Raw genomic sequence first — 17,861 nt, forward strand, 5'->3', positions numbered from 1 at the left:
TGTAAACCCATACAAACCAAGTTGTCTAATCCACACAGCACGTATCAAGGAGACCTAACAAGATGATATTTCTACAATATTCCCTATGGTTTAAGGTCTTAGGTAATCGATGATTCTAAATAACTAGAAACACGTGTTAAAACATATAGGTATTTAAAAACCAGTGCATGATAATTTTTTTCTCACTTTTATAAGTACCTTAAAAAATATCGAGAGAAAAACGGATTTCAAGTCCTAAAAATAGTTAATCTTGCAACAAGTAAAGGTGATCACTCATCTAAATTGGGAGATGAAACGACGTTATACCAAAATAGTTAAAGTTTGGGATTTACTTGAAGTAAGTAGCTCCTCCAATATATTAGGCAATCCGATAACTCTACTTCCCTCTCCTGTCCATTTCAGGGGCATGTTGGATTAAGTTAGAAGCCCACGCTTTATCCTTTTACTGTTTTGTTAAGGGAAGTTGTTGCATGGGTTACCCTCGATGTAAATTTGACGGGAAAAATTTAAAGTGGTTATAACCCCTGCAATGGGTATAACAAAGGTTTTAGAAAACAACAATTTGTATCAGAGTACGAAAAATCGGGCAGTTCAATTTTTAGCTGTCCGCTTAGTTCCGGTTAGTTCAAAACCGGTTGGTTTGGGTTTCAGCTTGTTTTGGTTAACCAACCAGGTATTTTATTTTATTTTTCAAAAAGTATATAAAATTTCAAAAAATAAAAGATTTTGTTTGTAATGTATTTTTTGAATGTTTTTCATCGTTTTGACAAAGATTGAAATTTGTTTTAGCCATTAATACTTTTTGAAAAATTTCTCAAATATCCTTAGGTACAAATATTCTTTATAATCTATTTTTTCCATAATTTTTAGTTTCATTTAGATATGATTTGTTTAATCATGTTTTAAATATATTTTTCATATTTTATTAGATTTTTTTAGTATTTTTTATATTTTTTTAACACTTTTTTGACTGCTCGAAATTTACCCGATTGAGTACGTTGAACCGCTTTCAAGCCTCTGTCCGGTTAACCGTTTTGGTTTGATTTTTCCTATATTGATAAGAATCACCTGATCTAGATCGTATTTCAATTAGTTCCCACCAGATATTAGGAATCGGCTATGAATCGCTCCGTTCCAGCCAGGGCACCAAAAGAAAGAGAATCAGCCAAAAGCATCCCCACTTTATATTTTTAATATGTTAGAAAATTTATTCTCTTTCTTTATTTTCCATTTGCCGATTTGCTGGGCCGGATTGTCACCACCGACCACCCAATCCTGACCAATTTTTTGGACTGGGTTTCAAGTCGACGGTCCGTGCTTTTAAACCTTGGTTGGAACAGACTCTTCCTTTCCTCCGTCACTACTCCGCCACGCCTTCCCGCTCTCTCTCTCTCTCTTTCGCCGCGCCCGCCTCTCCAGGTACAAAATCTTCCCCACGCCCTCCTGCTCTCTCTTACAGCACAGTTCATTGCTGAAAACCCTAAGCTAATGACCTGCCATTCAAAACCGATGGTTTCTCACGTTATTGTAAAGAAATAGGTTGTCACGTTGAAGAAATTGTGTAACTCATTGTGAGTAGTGATCAATTGCCGAGTTGTTCTGTCTCTATTAATTTTTTATAGAATGTGCAAATTGCTTGATCCAAAGCAGATCTTTCGAATACAGTGAATTTGCCTAGTGTAGATAAATGAAATTCTTTGTGAGAATCAAATGGAGTTTAGTGCTTGAATTTGTTTTAATTCAAATTAGTTTATTAGTGCACATCACTTTTAACATCCTTGCTTATGAAATGCTCTGAATTTGTAATTTTGCATATGTTCCTGTTATGATATTCGTTAGTGTCAGACTACATACTTGCAGTGGTTCGTTAGAAATTAGAACTTATCTTGCTTCTACTTGATCATAGATTGACTTTAGAGGAAATGTATTTTCAATAGGTGGAGAAATTCATTTTCCACTGTAATGTAGGCTTTAGTCTTTGAAATTCATTTTTCACTGTATTTCATCTTTCACTTCTCTCAAGTAAAATTTTATATCCCTCTCTATATTTATGATCTCTTCTTATTATTTCTCTTGGGGATCCTTTTATAGATATAGTTCTTATTTTGTCTCTAAAAATTTGTGGCTCTGTTTTTCTTTTTCTTTTTTGGCTTTGGTTTGGCATAGTTCTGGACCATAGTTTCAAGTGTTCTTCAGTGAGTGTAAGTTATTTGTTTCTCTCTCTAATAGTATATCCCTCTAGTATGTCAATAGAAGTACAAGTTTATATGGGGAATTTCTTTTGCTTTTGTTTCTTGGGTAAAATATCATTTTTGCTTTTGCGTTTGGTTATCCTTTAAATTTTTTTTTTTTGCATTTGCAGCCTGTGTGTCTGCTATATTTTCCATTTTTTGGTTGTTTTTTTATTTTCTCTCTTTTTGTTGGTGCACAGGTTTTATTTTACTTTGCTGTTTTATTTTGTCCTCCCACTTTAATATGCAGGAAGGAATTTAGATTGGATTTACCAAAAGCATGTTTATTTTGGTGATTTAATCATGGGTGGCCTAAATGTTCAATATGCATTGCACTTTTAATTTGTTCACTTGGGTTGCATAGTTGGTTGTTTCTTATTGATATTGCACCATCTCTTTTGTATGGAACATCTACCTTTGTTTTTGTTATTTGTTATTGATTTCTTTTCTAATATTTTGTTTTAAAGGGTATTTTATTGGGTGTGTGTTGAGACACATATTTTACATGTCTTTTTATGGTCAGGATGTTGTTCAGAAATTGGGATGTGTACGTGAATCGGGTTTAGTTTTAATTCAAAGTTACTTATTTTTCATGATTTAAGCAACATCAAGATTGTCTGGCTTCAATTAGCTGCAAAAAGAAGATTCTTTAGCTATATTTTTGTGTTTTTAAGTTGGAGATCTATTTTTTAGTGGTACGCATGGCATATGTTTGTCCTCTATCTCTCTCTCGTTAATATTTCATGAGGCATTACTCGTGGTAACCTTTAGATATGGATATATACTTATGTTTTCTGGTGCACTGGTGGGACTGCAATGTCAATTTATTGTTCGGTGTCTTCCACTCTTAAATTACATGGAGATAAGAATATATTTCAATCTGAATGATTCATTTTATAAGAAATACATTAGATTGGTAGTAGACAAAAAAATATTATTCAAATTATGCATTTCACGCATCAAATCCATAAATTGCATAATAAACGATTAAAATAGTTAGTTTCCAGCTTTCCTGATACCAAACATTTAAAAATACACTACAAGTTATCAAATAGGGGCTTTCCCGATACCAAACATTTGAAAATACACCAAAAGTTATTAAACAGGGTTCCCAACTTTCCAGCTACCAATTCTCACCCCAAATTCTAAAATCCTTAGCAATTTGAATTTTTCTGTAAAGAAAGTTATCAAACACGACCTTATTTCCCTGATTTCTCTCTCTTTCCCTTTCTCATCTCACAGAAGCAAATCGTAGCCCGAATCCCTCTCTCTGTAACCCATTGTCTCTCTCTCTCTAATCCACTGGTACACCCCCCACCCCCCCTTCTCTCTTTCCAAGTCCAAGGTCCCATTTTTTGTCACGAAATATTTCTTTGTTCACAGATCGAGCCCCTCTTCTTTCTTTAAGCTTTTGATCTCATTTTCTGGTATTTTTAAAAAAGTTTTCTCCATGCCTCTTGATGAAAAAAATGAGAAATCTGATATTTTTCAGAAAAATGTGCTAACTAATTTTGTCAGTGAATTAGAAAATAAGTGAATCAGTAAATCTGCAGCTATTCACTATTTTCCTGATATTTATCAATAAATCAGTGAATTCGTCAATCTTTTTATATTGATCAGTTACTTAGAAAAGAGAGTGAAATCTGCAGCTATTTACTGGGGCATTTATCAGTATTTACGTAAATTTGTCAATGTTTTTCTATTGATCAGGTATCCATAAAAATATAATAAATCAATAAATCTACTAATATTTACTACATTTTTCTAATAGCAACTATTAAATCAGTTAATTTGTCAATATTTTGATATTTATCAGTTAATCTGGAAAAATGTGATATATCAGTGATTTTGTTGATACCGATTTTTGATATTTGTAAGTAAATTAGAAAATTGATCAAAGTTTTTGACATTTATATGTTAATAAAAAATACAATAAATAACTCAGTAAAATCATAATTTTTTTAATATCGATCAGTTAATCAAAAACATAAAATAAATCATTAATACGTCTTTAATTCTAAAAAATAAATCATCAATAAGTGTGCCAATATTTACTATTTTCTGATTTTTACCAGTAAATTGGTAAAATTGTCAAATTTTGATAGTTATGTGAAAGTAATTTTTAGCATGAAATCCTCATGTTGACAATGTTTTGGTTCCATTATTTTGTAATGACAATGTTTTGGTTTGCCAGCATATGATCTGAGCTGTCTATTTTGTACGCAATTTCATGGATGGACAATTATTAGAAGATCTCACTGAAATGATAAACTTCATCTTATAATCAATTAGTTATGCAGTTAACTGTTAAAACAATGGTTTCCAGATTTATAGGTTAGCAAAAAGGGGAAATAGCCAGCATTAGACTTCCTTTGTTTCCCAAGACATGTTGCCAAACAAGGGTTTGAGTTTTCAGTTCACTAGTTTCTACTTTTGTCTTTTTCTCAGGCTTCTAGTTTCAGTGCCGAATAGGACCAAAATTGGTATTGATTTTGAAATCTTGTAAGCATCAAAGAGGAACATAGTGACAGCAATGTCATCCTCTCTCTACGTCCCTGCTGATGAGACTGTCGTGCTGCACGTCACTCATTCGAACCTCAAGAGCTTCTCCACTGACATGCGCTTCCCTCTGCAGGTACTTCCCCTTATTTCTCTCTCAAGGTTTGGGCATCTTACTTGCATTGTTGTCCCATGCTTTGTTTTCCGAAGTTTTATTCCTTTGTTCTTCGTTTCCATTTTTTGTTCATAAAGTACTTGATATCACGAATGGTACTTTATTTATTATCGCTTTATTAATAATAGTGGTAAATGCATAAAAAAACAAAAAAAAGAATTACAAAGTTTTATAAGTCTTTAGCATATCTGAGCATCTCTCACTAAGAGATCAAACTCGGGTAGTTTAGGCCTTTTTGCTTTGTGAATTGGTGGATATTACTTCAATATTTCTTTAAAACTTCTTAAATTGATTGTGAGGAATTTCAACAAAAAATGTAGATCTGGAAGTTACCATTTTCTGAATTTGATGGTGTTGGGGTGTTCGTTGAATTTTCCAACAGTTCAGGTGTCATCTTAGATTATTATTGTAATTATTATAATTTTCCAGTTTTAGGGTAGAATTATGTAACACAGTCCCAATAGATGGCTGGTTCGGGCCAACTCTTGAGCCATTGTCAAACTCAGTGGTGGAAATAATGTGTCTTTATGGGCCATTGCTGCATGAATAGTGGCTCCAATTTATTGATTGTGCTTTTGACAAGTGAAAAGCATGAGATGCTGCTAGTAATAAGACTGGAAACCAAGCTGATCGACAGGTTATTCCTCTAAGTGAAACCCTATAATTCTCACTAGTTTTCAAAGTTCTTTTATGATGTTATAGGCTTTAGTTTCCAAAGCTGGAAATAAATGATGCCCATGCCCAACCAGTGTTTTAAAATGTAGTTGCATAGCTTTATGCGGTCGCATCAGACGCTATGCGACTTGAAGCACATCGCCTCAGGCCCCATATGCGCGTTTTACGGATGTGCCGGCATATGCAGTGCATCCCAGTGCATATGAAGGCACTTTATACGTCGCATACACTGCCCAGGCTCGTGGGCGAAAATAATGCATCATAAGAAACAGTAAAAGAAAGAAAATTGGATAATTTGTTTTTGTTCAAAATCGTCGGATTACTTGGGATCTTGGTTGGGTTTTGATTTGGGATCTGCTTGGGCGATGATTTGAAGAAGTTTCGGCGTAGATTTGTCAACACATCGAGGGTTTCAAGGGCCGTGAAGATATCAAAATTGTTTTTAATTAATCAATAAGTTTCCATTTCCTAATACTTTTTTTTGAGGCAATGTCTTCACAATCTTCGCGTAACAAGGATACGGCTTGGAAGTATGCAAAACTCCAAAATCCAAAATAGAAAAATTGTGTTATTAGGACTCTTTGTGGAAATACTTATTTGGGGGGGTGTTTTTGGAGTCCGCCAAGGAAGATGAGGTATATTTGGAGGCCGCGAGGATGATATTGATGATAATGATGCCTCTGTATCCTCGCACTCTGATGTTGGAGATGCACATGCACATAGAGACTCCCTAGATGACTTGTCTGATTGAGATTTGGGAGTAAAACTTGACAGTTGAGTGCTGATAAGATTATCTTTTGATTTCTATTCTCTTTTATGTTTTGTCTTGGCTGTTGAACTCTTCATATACATTTAATGGTTGTATGTATCTTTCGAGTTTGCAACTTTAAAGTTTGCAGTTGCAATTATGGTTTTTGGATATTTATGATAATATGATGTCTTCTAGTGTCTTGCATAAAGTTACTTTCAAGTTTCTAGTTCTACTTTCTAATGTCTGCTATTAGGGAATTCAGAGTGGCAGCTCATAATACTACAGTTAATAAATAAATTAAATACCAACTATCACATAAATCACCTCTATATTTTTTCTATGCATTAACATTTTCGAGATTTTTTATATTTATTGACCGCATTGGGGTGATGCGCCCACAGCTGGACTGCATCGAGCAGCATTGCCGCATCGTCCCCCTAACTGCATTGGGTCTCTATCCCACATTTTAAATCCTGTGCGCAACATGTAGAAGAATTGAGAAACTTATTCGAGATCATACCAATTTTATGTGTTTGACATGAGTTGTTTTTCCTATATGACAAAAAAGGATAAAAGTAAGCTTTTTTCTTGACTTGTGGGTTTGTAATGCAATTTGGTATAAAATTAAGAGGAATTGGTTGCTTTTGATTGGATTTGATGCCCATGTGTTGGCATCTTTGAAGTGGATCGTCAACTTTACTACCCAAGTTCAGCGCGTGGGTTTTGGCAATGATGCAATGCCAAACAATTATCTGCGTTTCGCATTATGAATAGGCAAACCAGGGAAAGCTCAAGGGATGTCATTTGTAGAAAAATCAAACAATGGCTGGATCACTTCTAATAAGGGCACTCGCTCTTTTTTTTCTTTTTTGTTTTTTCTTTTCTCTCGTATTTGAGGCCACTCTCTCTAACATCTTTATATTCCACTTTGCCATCTTCCACATGCCTATGTCTACAGTTAGGAAGCTGGAGCTTCTCATGCGTGACTTCTTATGGAGCATTATCGGAGGAGTCCAAAAATTCCATTTTGTTAGAAAGAAACTGTTCTTAAGCCTAGACATTCAAGTGGGGATGCATTAGTGGAATTCACCAAGAATTCTCAAACCAGATTTGCTTTGAAGCTAAAAGTAGCGATTGCATCATGTTTTGGAGAAATCTATGGTTTGACCGACACACCCTCAAACTGGCCTTTCCAAGTTTGTTCATTATAGTTTTGGATAAGGAGTTCATGATTTCGCAGTCAATTGAAGTGTTAGGTTGGCTAACAGTATGGATACTCCTATTTCAGAGAAGCGTTAATAGCATTGAGTCTCCAGACTTGATATCTATGCTAGACCTCCGCAAATACCAATTTATTCCTTGATCTGACTACTACAAATTTTTTCGTGCCCTTCCCCAACAAGTAGTTTTTCAGTGTCATCTTTCTACAAAGCATTCACCTTATAATGAAAGCTTGTTACTGATAGCCAGGCATCATTCACCCCTGTACCTCCTAGAATTTCGGTTTGCAACTGGTTAATAGTATCTAATAAGGCTTTGACTTTAGACTATGTCCATAGTAGGGGTATATTGTTACCTAAGAGATGTAGAATGTTCTAGAAACAAGAAGATACCATGAACCACATGTTCATCCATTGCAAGATGGCCTTCCAAGTCTGGTCTTTCATACTTGTCTTGTCTGACTGGCTATGGGTCATCCCTGTCATCTTTCGGACACTTGTTTGGATCATAGTTACTAGGTTCCAATTCCCCACTGGAATCCTGATCCTACGCTCCCCCGCGATCTTATATTTTGGAAACTCGATACTTCCTATTAGATATCTAGTGCTTGAGATACACATGATCCAGATTCCCTAACGTTGTGGCGTAGTATAATACTGTAACATAGTATAGTACAACAGTGTGGCGTAGTATAGCATTATAGTATATTCTAGTAGTATGGTGTAGTAGTATATGCTATATAGTTAGAATTATATACATGGGTTTCAATATGGTAGCATATGGATTATAGTGCAGAAGAATAGAGTATATGACATAATATTGTAGTATAATATAGCAGTATGATATCGTATAACAGTGTGGTTTACTATACTACTATTCTAGTTGAGTGTTCTTAGGGGTCTCGATTTCTAATGAAATGGAGCTTGATCTTGAATTATTTATCATTCTATCCTGATTAAGTTTGATCGAGTTCCCTACATATTGGGATTGAGATCCCTAGATTTCAAGATGTAGCCGCGCCCTACCATAGTGAGCTTTCTGCTTGTTATGATCCCACGGTCCCAATCCTGATCCAAGGTGTGATTCTATCCTGATCCTGGTAACTATGGTTTCATTCTTACATTTCACCCCCTTTTCCTGCCTCGGGATTTTTCTTTGGTGCTCATCCATAATAACTACAAGTTGGCCATTTGGCTATTGTGGAAGGGGAGCATTTTTTATGGCACCGAAGCCATATGAGCCCTCTCAAGGATCACATCAGGACGACAATCATTTTTGGGCGGTTGCCTTAAGAGTTCAAGGTACATTCGACCTTGCTAATTAGTGGATACACATCATATGATCAATACTGCACACAGTCTGAAGATCTTTGGAATGGTTACCACTTGAACGGGGAGTGATTAAGCTAAATTTTGATGGTAATTACCATTGAAAATCTGTGCTCTGCTTGAATGCATGAGATTCTACCCACCTTTTTTGGTCCAATGGGGATAACAGAGACAACACACATGGAGACACAAGCATTGCTGGTTGATACAGGTGTTCAATAGAAGTTGGGATTTGGTCCTACTGGTAGATGGTGACTCATAAAATATTATCAGTTGGGCCCCATGGACTACCTCTTCTCCTTGGAGGTTGTAAAACATGCTTGACTAAAATTTCAATGTCATTTGATCAATGTTCTAAAAAACTGTCCGCCCGGCCCGTAGGTGCCCAAGACACTTTTTGCTGCATGCCTAGACCTAGGCGTCCCATTCTAGGTGCTGTACCTATGCGGGTGCCCAAATGGGATAGGCGAACGTCTAGTGCCCAGTTCTTGGCTGGTGTCCAGGGACGTGGGCCTTTTTTTCAATTTTTGAAGATGCCCAAAAGGGCAAAAGGGGTAATTTTGACCCCCAGAAAGGTTTAAATAGGTTATGGGGGTTATTTTCAACCCCCAAAGTTGAAAGAACACTTCCATAAGTCCTCAATCTCTTAGCTACACCTATTTCTAACAATCAAAAATATTGTTCGTGTTATGAAGAAGCTTCCTAAACTTTTATTTTCTCATTGAAATTATTTTTTCATATGGAGAGTTGAAGACTATTACTAATACATACCCTATTAGACTTCTAAATTCTTTTAAATTTTGTATGGTTTGAATTTTGAAATTTTTAACTAGTTTATTCTCAACATGCGATATGTCATATGTTTGTATATAAAAAAATATGTCGCTATATTTTCAAATGCAATAAATTACAAAATTGATACAAATATATCCATTTATGTGCATTTTGACAACACACATGTATATATCTAAAGAATTTGTACTACAGGGCACTTGAGGTTCTGGGCTCCCACCTAGGCTCTGAGAGCCATGCAGGCCCCTGAGGGGCCACCTAGTGTTTTTTGTAAACCTTGCTTTTAATCTCTACAAGTGTTTGTTAGACAATCGTGGGGGGAGGCAAATGCCATTGCTGACTTCCTTGCGAAAGATATCTTGATATCTGTTATCCTCGTCAATCGACAATATGCATCAATGCCTTCTGAAGGAGCAAAATGTTCTTTCACTCTTTTTTGTACAAATAGACATACCTCCCAGAAATTTGTCTTCTTTTCATTCACATAGGCCAAACTATGCAATGTTAAATTATTAATAGGAGTTGTGCATAGTGGAAAAAAAAATACCACCCAAATGAATAGATCAAAAAAAAAAAAAAAAAGAAAAAGGAAAAAGGAAAAAGTTCTAGTGGGGGTGGAAGGTGGAGAGACAGTGGAGACGGGTATGCAAAATGTGCATAAATTTGAATGAAATATGAAAGAGCCTGTAAACTAATCCGACTTATGGGCTTAGTAAAACTTGTATTCGTTGATGTTTGGTAAGGTTCTAGAAACATATGAGAGAAATGTTGATGAATTCAGAGATGTGAGGGATACAAGTGGTTTAGTTGAAGCTGGAGATGTCTGCAACTCTTGCGCTTGGTCTAATACTTCAAATAAAATAGATGGATTTGGCTGGAATCAGGGGTTTTGGATCCAAACTAGATTTCTGAGTTTCATTATACTGAAGAACATCAACTTGCCAAGTAAGCATTTGAGTACTTACCCCTTCTAGTTAGGATAGAAAATCTCATTAAGAATATTTAGCCTCCTTTTGGGTTTAAGGTGTTGTAGATTAATGGCTTCGACTTTCATTGGGTTGTCCACCACATCTCCTGTGCTACTTCTTTTCCTGGTTCTGATTAATATCTATTTCTCCTTGTGCTTAAGAATTTCAAAAGAAATTCTAAAATCCTATTAAGCAACTTACTGATACTATTTGGAAGGCAGTGCAATGGGTCAAAATGCTGAGAAGAAATTTGAAGATGAGAATGATCATTTCACAGGAAACCAATGTAGAGGACTAGATCTGAAATAGGCATAGCATGTGTGACTCAGGAATAAAGAAATTTACCCGAGATAGAATTCGGTGGTTTGTTGTCGAGGGGTAGGGAACTACTGACCGTTTCGTCTAATGATCCTTGCTGTTTCTAGAACTAGAATACCAATAATTAAGTGAGACTATGGGAATTAGTTAGAGAAATCTAAAGAAATTGGTAAATTTAGCATTCGAAATATTATGTAATCGGTTACATCTTAAATTGCACGCTTCCTTTTTTGGATTCCTCAGGATCTAGGAGTCTTAGATTCAACGGGTTACATATAATATTCATTTGATCCTTAATCAAACCCATTTGTAATTGTCTTGGTATTTCTTGGTTCGGTATTCTCAAATGTGAAAAGTTCATCATTTTGGCTTTTGGTCAATTCAAGGTTTAAAAAAATAGATGGGTGACTCGGATTGACCTTTAACACCATGTTTTTGAGGTGGATCACAAGAAAAGCATCACAAAAGGCTTGGAAACTGTTATAATTTGTAGAGAGAGATGGATGCCAAGGAGAGCGAGAGAGATAGGTTGTTAAGGGAGAGAGAGAGTGGCCATTGGAGGGGGGGGGGGATTAATCCCACATTGAACCCATAACTTGTTATAAGGTGGTATAAAAGTTTCATGGCTACTTTTGATAGTGTCGCACGTGACTCACAAGTTTGGATGGCTGCTTGTGGTAAGTGTCACATGTGACTCAACAAGTTTGGGAAATTGGGCTTGCAATGGTGAGCCCACCCATAAGTTTTTTTTTTAAAATTCTTTAAATGCAATGTGGGACCAGCAATGATGGAGCCCTTTTATAATTTAAAAGCTGCAAACTTTATATTGGAAATTGTCAACTTGTGAACCAATGATGTGTACAACTTTTTCTGATAGAACCGGTTTGATCCGGCTGTTTCTAAGGGGAGTCGTCTGGATCCCGATATATTAAGGGATCCGAATTGCCATGAACAGTTCCTGATTCGGATCACCGAATTATCAAACCTTGGGTCCAATGATCGAAAATTTGGCTGCCTTGCAGCATAGGCGGCCTTGCCGATAAACTGCTTAGGCGTGACCTAGGCAGTGGGGTCGGAGCAGGCTGCCAAGGTAGGCGCATAAGCGGGCGCCCATCTAGTGCTATCCCTTCAAAAAAAAAATTCAAATCCACCAAAACAAAAATAAAACCTAGTCTTACCCTTCTCTCTTTCTCTCTCTCTCTCTCTCTCTGGTTCATGTGCTCTCTCTACATATGAGAAGAAGAAGAAGAAGATGGACTCCAAGTGTTCGATGGGTCACGTCTTTCTCTCTCTCTCTCACACACACATACACACAAAGATACACATGGACCCATATTTTCCCTCTTTATATGTAAGAAGAAGAAAAAGAAGAAAATGACCTCCAAGTTTTCAATGCGAGGTCCCTCTCTCTCTTGCACTCTCTCTCTCTCTCTCTCTCTCTCTCGACATATCTTCCAAGTGTTTGAGACCTCTCTCTCACAAATTCAGATCCCAAGAAAAAACAAAAGGAAAAAAGAGGATGATCTTTAAGAATTTCATGTGAGACCTCATGGTCACAAATACGTGCGCATGCACATATATACACTGAACACATACACACACACATTCACAAAAAACAAACACACACACAAGACAACATATGGCCCCTGCCCAACCCCCTTCCCTTAGGGCCGCCCGGATATCTGGGCGTCCGCATAGGCGGCCGCATCCGCCTTTGTGAACCTTGCTTGGGTCAATTGCTTTGAAGAATTTTCATCACTCTGTTGCACAACATTGACATAGATTGATTTTTTAAATAATGACCTTGTTTCATTGATTGTCGTACGAAATGTACAAGTCCCTGTATACGTAAATTCAATTGCAAAACCAAGAAAACTATTGCATATAATACTAGATTTACCAATTTACAAAACTTCTGTTTTGGGTTGGGCGGGGGGAGGGGGGGTGGGGGGGGGGGGGGGGGGCGGGCGATGGGGAGAGGGGTGGGGCTGTCTTTATTCTTCTCGAATGGCGATATTTCTTTGGAGCACTTCTACTAAAACTACAATTGACAAATATACTTGCAAGGCCTAAAACTACAATTGACAAGCATACTTGCAAGTCTTAACTGTGAAACAAGAGAAGAAAGGAAGAGAAACAAGAGAAGAAAGGAAGAAAAACAAGAGTTAGATGTAGATATAAATGCATTAGGTTGTGTCTTTGTCCCTGGATGGCAATGTTTTTTTAGATTGCACCTGCTAAAATCTATTCATTGTCAATTTGTATATAACTTTGTGTTCTAGTTTGGAGCTTTTCGTAAATGTAATTGCATAAACTCTTTTTCACTGCATCATTTTATCTTCTTTGAATTAGCTTAATTTATAATTGTTTTGCTGTGAACATACATTATAATAGTTTCCTTTCCTTTTGTGATGCTTTTCTTGTGAGCCTCGGAAACATGGTGTTAAAGGTCGGTCTGCCTAGATATTCTGACTCTATTTTGTAGACATCTGAGGTTTTATCATACCCTCTGCCCCTCAATGCATTCTACAATGCTCGAAAGAAATGCTTAGCTTTACCCAGCTGTTATTTGAGTATATATCATATTATTCATCTATTGGTTGTTTGATGTGTGGTTATATATTTTTTAGCATCTTTTGACATGTGTCAACAACTCTGTAATAGTATTCTGTATACTTTGTTTCAGACTACTGTCGAAGCTGCAAAGGAAAGACTTTGGAAAAAATGTGGTACATCTGTGGACTCAATGTGCCTTGAACTCTACGATGTTAATGGAATCAAAGTTTGCGACCTGACTGACAATATGAGTCCCCTTGGAGTTTTCTCTCCACAAGATGGGTCAGTCTAAAAATTTCATATAATTTTTCTCCATACATGTTTGAAAATATGTAATGACAGTTGCTTAACTTGCGTTCATTATTTCCAAGGCCTCGCCAGCTGCCCTGAATTTCTACATATTTTACACCTTTTTTTGATTTATGTGCTGATACAATTCTTTTATAGGAATGATTTAGTTATATTTTATTTTTTTGTTTTGTTTTTGGAACTGCACTTGACACTTTACTTTCGTCAAATTTCTTGGTTCTCTGACAAATGTTCTGGATTTTTGATGTCTATGTAATAGTTATAATGTCGATCAATGTGTGTAAAGATTGGGTAAATTTTCTTCCTTTATTGTGTACCCTCTACTGATAACTGTATGGTAGGTTTTGTGTTCCTCCCTGGTCATGCCATTGCCAATATAGATAATCATCAGTTAGCCAGGGTTTAGTAAAGTTTACTGGAGATGTAGTGTGCTGCTAGACAATTCTAATCCATCAGTTAGAAATTGTAGAACAGAGAGAAAAAAAAAGATAAACAATTCACAATTAGGTAGAATCTAAGGGATTTGAATTGTAATTCAAAGACCATTGGCTGAAACTAATATAGCCTAGCTTGAATGATTTGTATGAGGGTCCAAGGATAACTCGAATTGGGAAACATGTTCCTGATTTCTGAAATTTACAGCAAAAAGATTCTTGATTTCTGAAATTTACAAAAAAGAAAAAAAAATTCATTTCAGCAAGGTAAAAAAGTCTTCTTCTTTTAACAGACTTGGCTTGGCTCCCAAGCCAAGGTTCGTTCTGAAATTGACAAAAATAAAACAGGTCATTTCAGCAAGGTAAAAGTCTTCTTCTTTTAACAGATTTGGCTTGGCTCCCAAGCCAAGGTTCTTTTAGCTCTCCAAGGAGAATTAATGGACACTACCCCTTCCCAAGCTGTGCCCGATTCCTCTTCCCAAGCTATGCATAGTTAACTTTCCTAGGAGTATTAATGTACACTACCCCTTTCCAAGCCATTCATAATACCTCTTCCTAAGAGTGTATAATACCTCTCCCCAAAAACTTTTATATTCAAATACTGACATTTCCCTCTTAATTCCCCGTGTCAAAAAAGTATATTGAAACCCTCTGGTTTTTTTGTAAATTCCATAAAAGTCCATTACAAAGAAAACTACTCAAGATATCCCTATCTTACCATAAAGACAACTAAAAAAGAAAATAAGTCCACAAAATGTGGATGAAACTTTCTTTTATTTTCTGCATCAATCTCCCCGGGTTAAAGAGAATTTGTCCTCAAGTTCAAGATAGAAATGCACGAACTCTTGGCATTGTGTTTGTTCTTCCACCATACGAAATATTGACTCTAATTTCCGCAGGGGGTAGAGATGATCGGTTGTCCAATATCTTCTCTACCTTGTCTCTCACTTGGGCAGATGTGCATCCCACCTAGCATCACCTTCACAGTAACCTCCCCATGACACTCATATAGGTCGGATATGTTGAAAATAGGAGAGATTTCATATTTTTTGGGAATTTCAATCTTGTAGGCGTTCTGCCCCGTTTTTTGAAGTATGCGACAGTGACTAATCTTCTTGTATCTAAGCTTATGGTAAGTGCTTCTCAGGATGCGCTCATACATAAGGTACACCATTACCAAGTCTCCTACTTCAAAGGACTTTTCCCATTAGTGTAAGTTGGCGTCGGCTTGGTATTTGTCATAGCACTTTTCTAATTTTTCCGAACTTGATGATGGTTTTGAATGTGCTCATCCAAGGCTTCTGCATGATTGTTAACTCACCCCATAAGGCAAAGGTACTAGGTCGTGGCTAATCATACATCACCTCATATGGAGCCTTTCCAGTGGACCTTGCTTGGTGGCTGACAAGGGTTGTTATATTATCCCTCCCAAAGTGACTGCTAAGGTGGTCACCATGTATCTCATCAATGACTTGGATGAGAAGTAACCCCTTGGGGATGCAAAGATGGCTACCTTTGAAAAGAAAACCATCTATTGAGGTGGCAAATGTACCAAGGAGGTAACACCTCCTGTTGAGGGCATCAACCTCCTTGTTTGGCTGCTCGATATATGGCGGATTACAAAAGTGAACTCTTGTAAGTAAGTGATCCACTTTGCATGCCTCTTATTCAGTTTCTTTTGAGCGCTTAGATACTTCAAAGCTTCATTTCTGAATGAGGTGGTGCCTCCATGTCTTAAGGCTTGCACTATCGCATAGAACTCCACATCATAAGTAGAGTATTTAATCTTTGCCCCACTCAATTTATCGCTAAAGAAGGCCACAGGTCTTACCTCTTGACTTAAGTCACTTCCAATTCCCATCTTCAAGGTGTCACACACTCCACTTGGAAGATCTTTTCAAAGTCTGGAAGCTTGAGGACAAGAAGACTCATAACTCTTTCTTTTACCATTTTGAAGCTATTTTCATTAGCCAAAGTCCACAAACACCCTTTTTTCATACAATCAGTTATGAGTGCTATGGTGATGCTGAAATTTCAAATAAACCTCATATAAAATGTTGCTAAATCATGAAAACTTCTCCCTAGAGTCACTATTTTGGGTGTCGACCAGTCTCAATAGCATGTACCTTTGTAGGATCCTCCTTGACCCCTTTGCATGTTACCACAAAACCTAAAAATACTAGGTAATTAGTCAAAAAGGATCATTTTGGGGTTTACAAATAAATTTTCTTTTCGAAGGGCCTCCGACGCCTGCTCTAAATGTAACAAATGTTCATTGGTGCTTGGACTGTAAATGAGGATAATACACTACTAAAACTTGCCAATGAACAGGAGCACTTGGTTTGTAACCCTCATGAATGTGCTCGGAGCATTAGAGAGCCCAAAGGGCATGATCAGCGATTCATGTAACCTCTTGCATCTTAAATGCAACCTTCTTTTCATAGCTGGGCCGTACACGAATGTCGTGATACTCTCTTTTCAAGTCAATTTTGGAAAAGACCCTCGATCCTGAGAACACAAGCATGTCATCAAGTCTAGAGATAGGGAAACGGTATTTGACTACGATTTTATTAATTGCTCTGTTGTCCACAGATTCTCCATGAGCCATCTTTCTTTGGGTTAACGACGCGGGGACACCACATGGGCATAGGCTCTCTCGTATCAACCATTTCCCCAACAACTCCTTTACTTGCCTATGTAACTCCTCGTGTTCATTGGGACTTGTTCGATAATGTGGGATGTTAGAGAGAGAGGAACCAAATCAATGCAATGTTGAATGATTCTCATGGGTGGCAACTCATTGGGTAATTAATCTGGCATCACGTCCTTAAGCATTTCACCTAGGCGCTTAACTATTATGCAGATGTCATCCAGGAAAGACCCTTCTTTGGCTACCAAATCATATGCTACCCCTCGGTCTTTGCTTTCTTAATAAAGTATGGACAACTTATACCCTACTGTTGGGTTCAATTTCGTTCTCCCTTGGTGTATGGCAGCTCGATCATATTGTTATGGATGACTTAAAAGGATATGGCATCCGTCCATGGGTAGGACGTCACACCAAAACGAATCCTTAAAAGCTTTACCAACAGAAAAATAATTAAGCAATAGAAGTTACCGGAGTCTCATTACCTTTCCGAAACCATTCTATTTTGTAGGGTTGGGGGTTTCTATCACATGTCAACTTCGACTTGTCTACAACCTCTTGAGACATATTACCGCACCTGCTGCTATTAATGATAAAGGTGCACACCTTCTCAAGGACTGTACAACGAGTCCGAAAGATGTGAGTTTCTTGCCACAGCTCTTCTAACACCTTTGGGGCAGTGAGTAGGTGTTTGATGACAAGAAATTCCCCATCATCAGCCTCAAGTTTAGCAAGACCTTGCACATTTTCCTCTACGGGCTCCTCATCGAATACTGGCCCCATGCCAAGGTCTCCTTCATTTGTGTCATCCCCATTTAGGATATATGTGCCAGCTTGCCATTTCTAGTATTCATTCTACCGGTGGCCAATCTCGCCACATTTATAACATTTCACGCCCTGTTTTCGGGTTTGGAGGAGCCTATTGGCATTTGGTGCTTTGCATTTTGGTGTGAGCTG

The 17,861-nt window shown here is 37.2% G+C and overlaps 1 protein-coding gene across 4 annotated transcripts in view; it reads left to right on the plus strand.

The window, feature by feature from the left end:
* The first annotated feature begins 1,075 nt into the window (after nucleotides 1-1,075).
* Nucleotides 1,076-17,861, plus strand: part of EMB2804 (tubulin folding cofactor B) — a 75,238-nt gene continuing 58,452 nt past the window's right edge. For 3 of the 4 annotated variants that reach the window (XR_016044543.1, XR_016044542.1, XM_006859122.4), the window contains exons 1-3: nucleotides 1,076-1,419; nucleotides 4,680-4,866; nucleotides 13,645-13,796. Coding sequence is in view for 2 of the 4 variants with exons in the window: in XM_006859122.4 (XP_006859184.1) it covers nucleotides 4,765-4,866; nucleotides 13,645-13,796 (254 nt within the window). In the remaining 2 variants the exon portion in view is untranslated. Of the gene's footprint in view, nucleotides 1,572-4,679; nucleotides 4,867-13,644; nucleotides 13,797-17,861 lie in introns of all 4 variants that reach the window. The other variant, XM_020676515.2, reaches the window with a different exon arrangement.

The sequence above is a fragment of the Amborella trichopoda genome, chromosome 11 (genome assembly GCF_054954075.1).
Source record: "Amborella trichopoda isolate Santa Cruz 75 chromosome 11, AtrichopodaSantaCruz75HAP2 v2.0, whole genome shotgun sequence".
Lineage (NCBI taxonomy): Eukaryota > Viridiplantae > Streptophyta > Magnoliopsida > Amborellales > Amborellaceae > Amborella > Amborella trichopoda.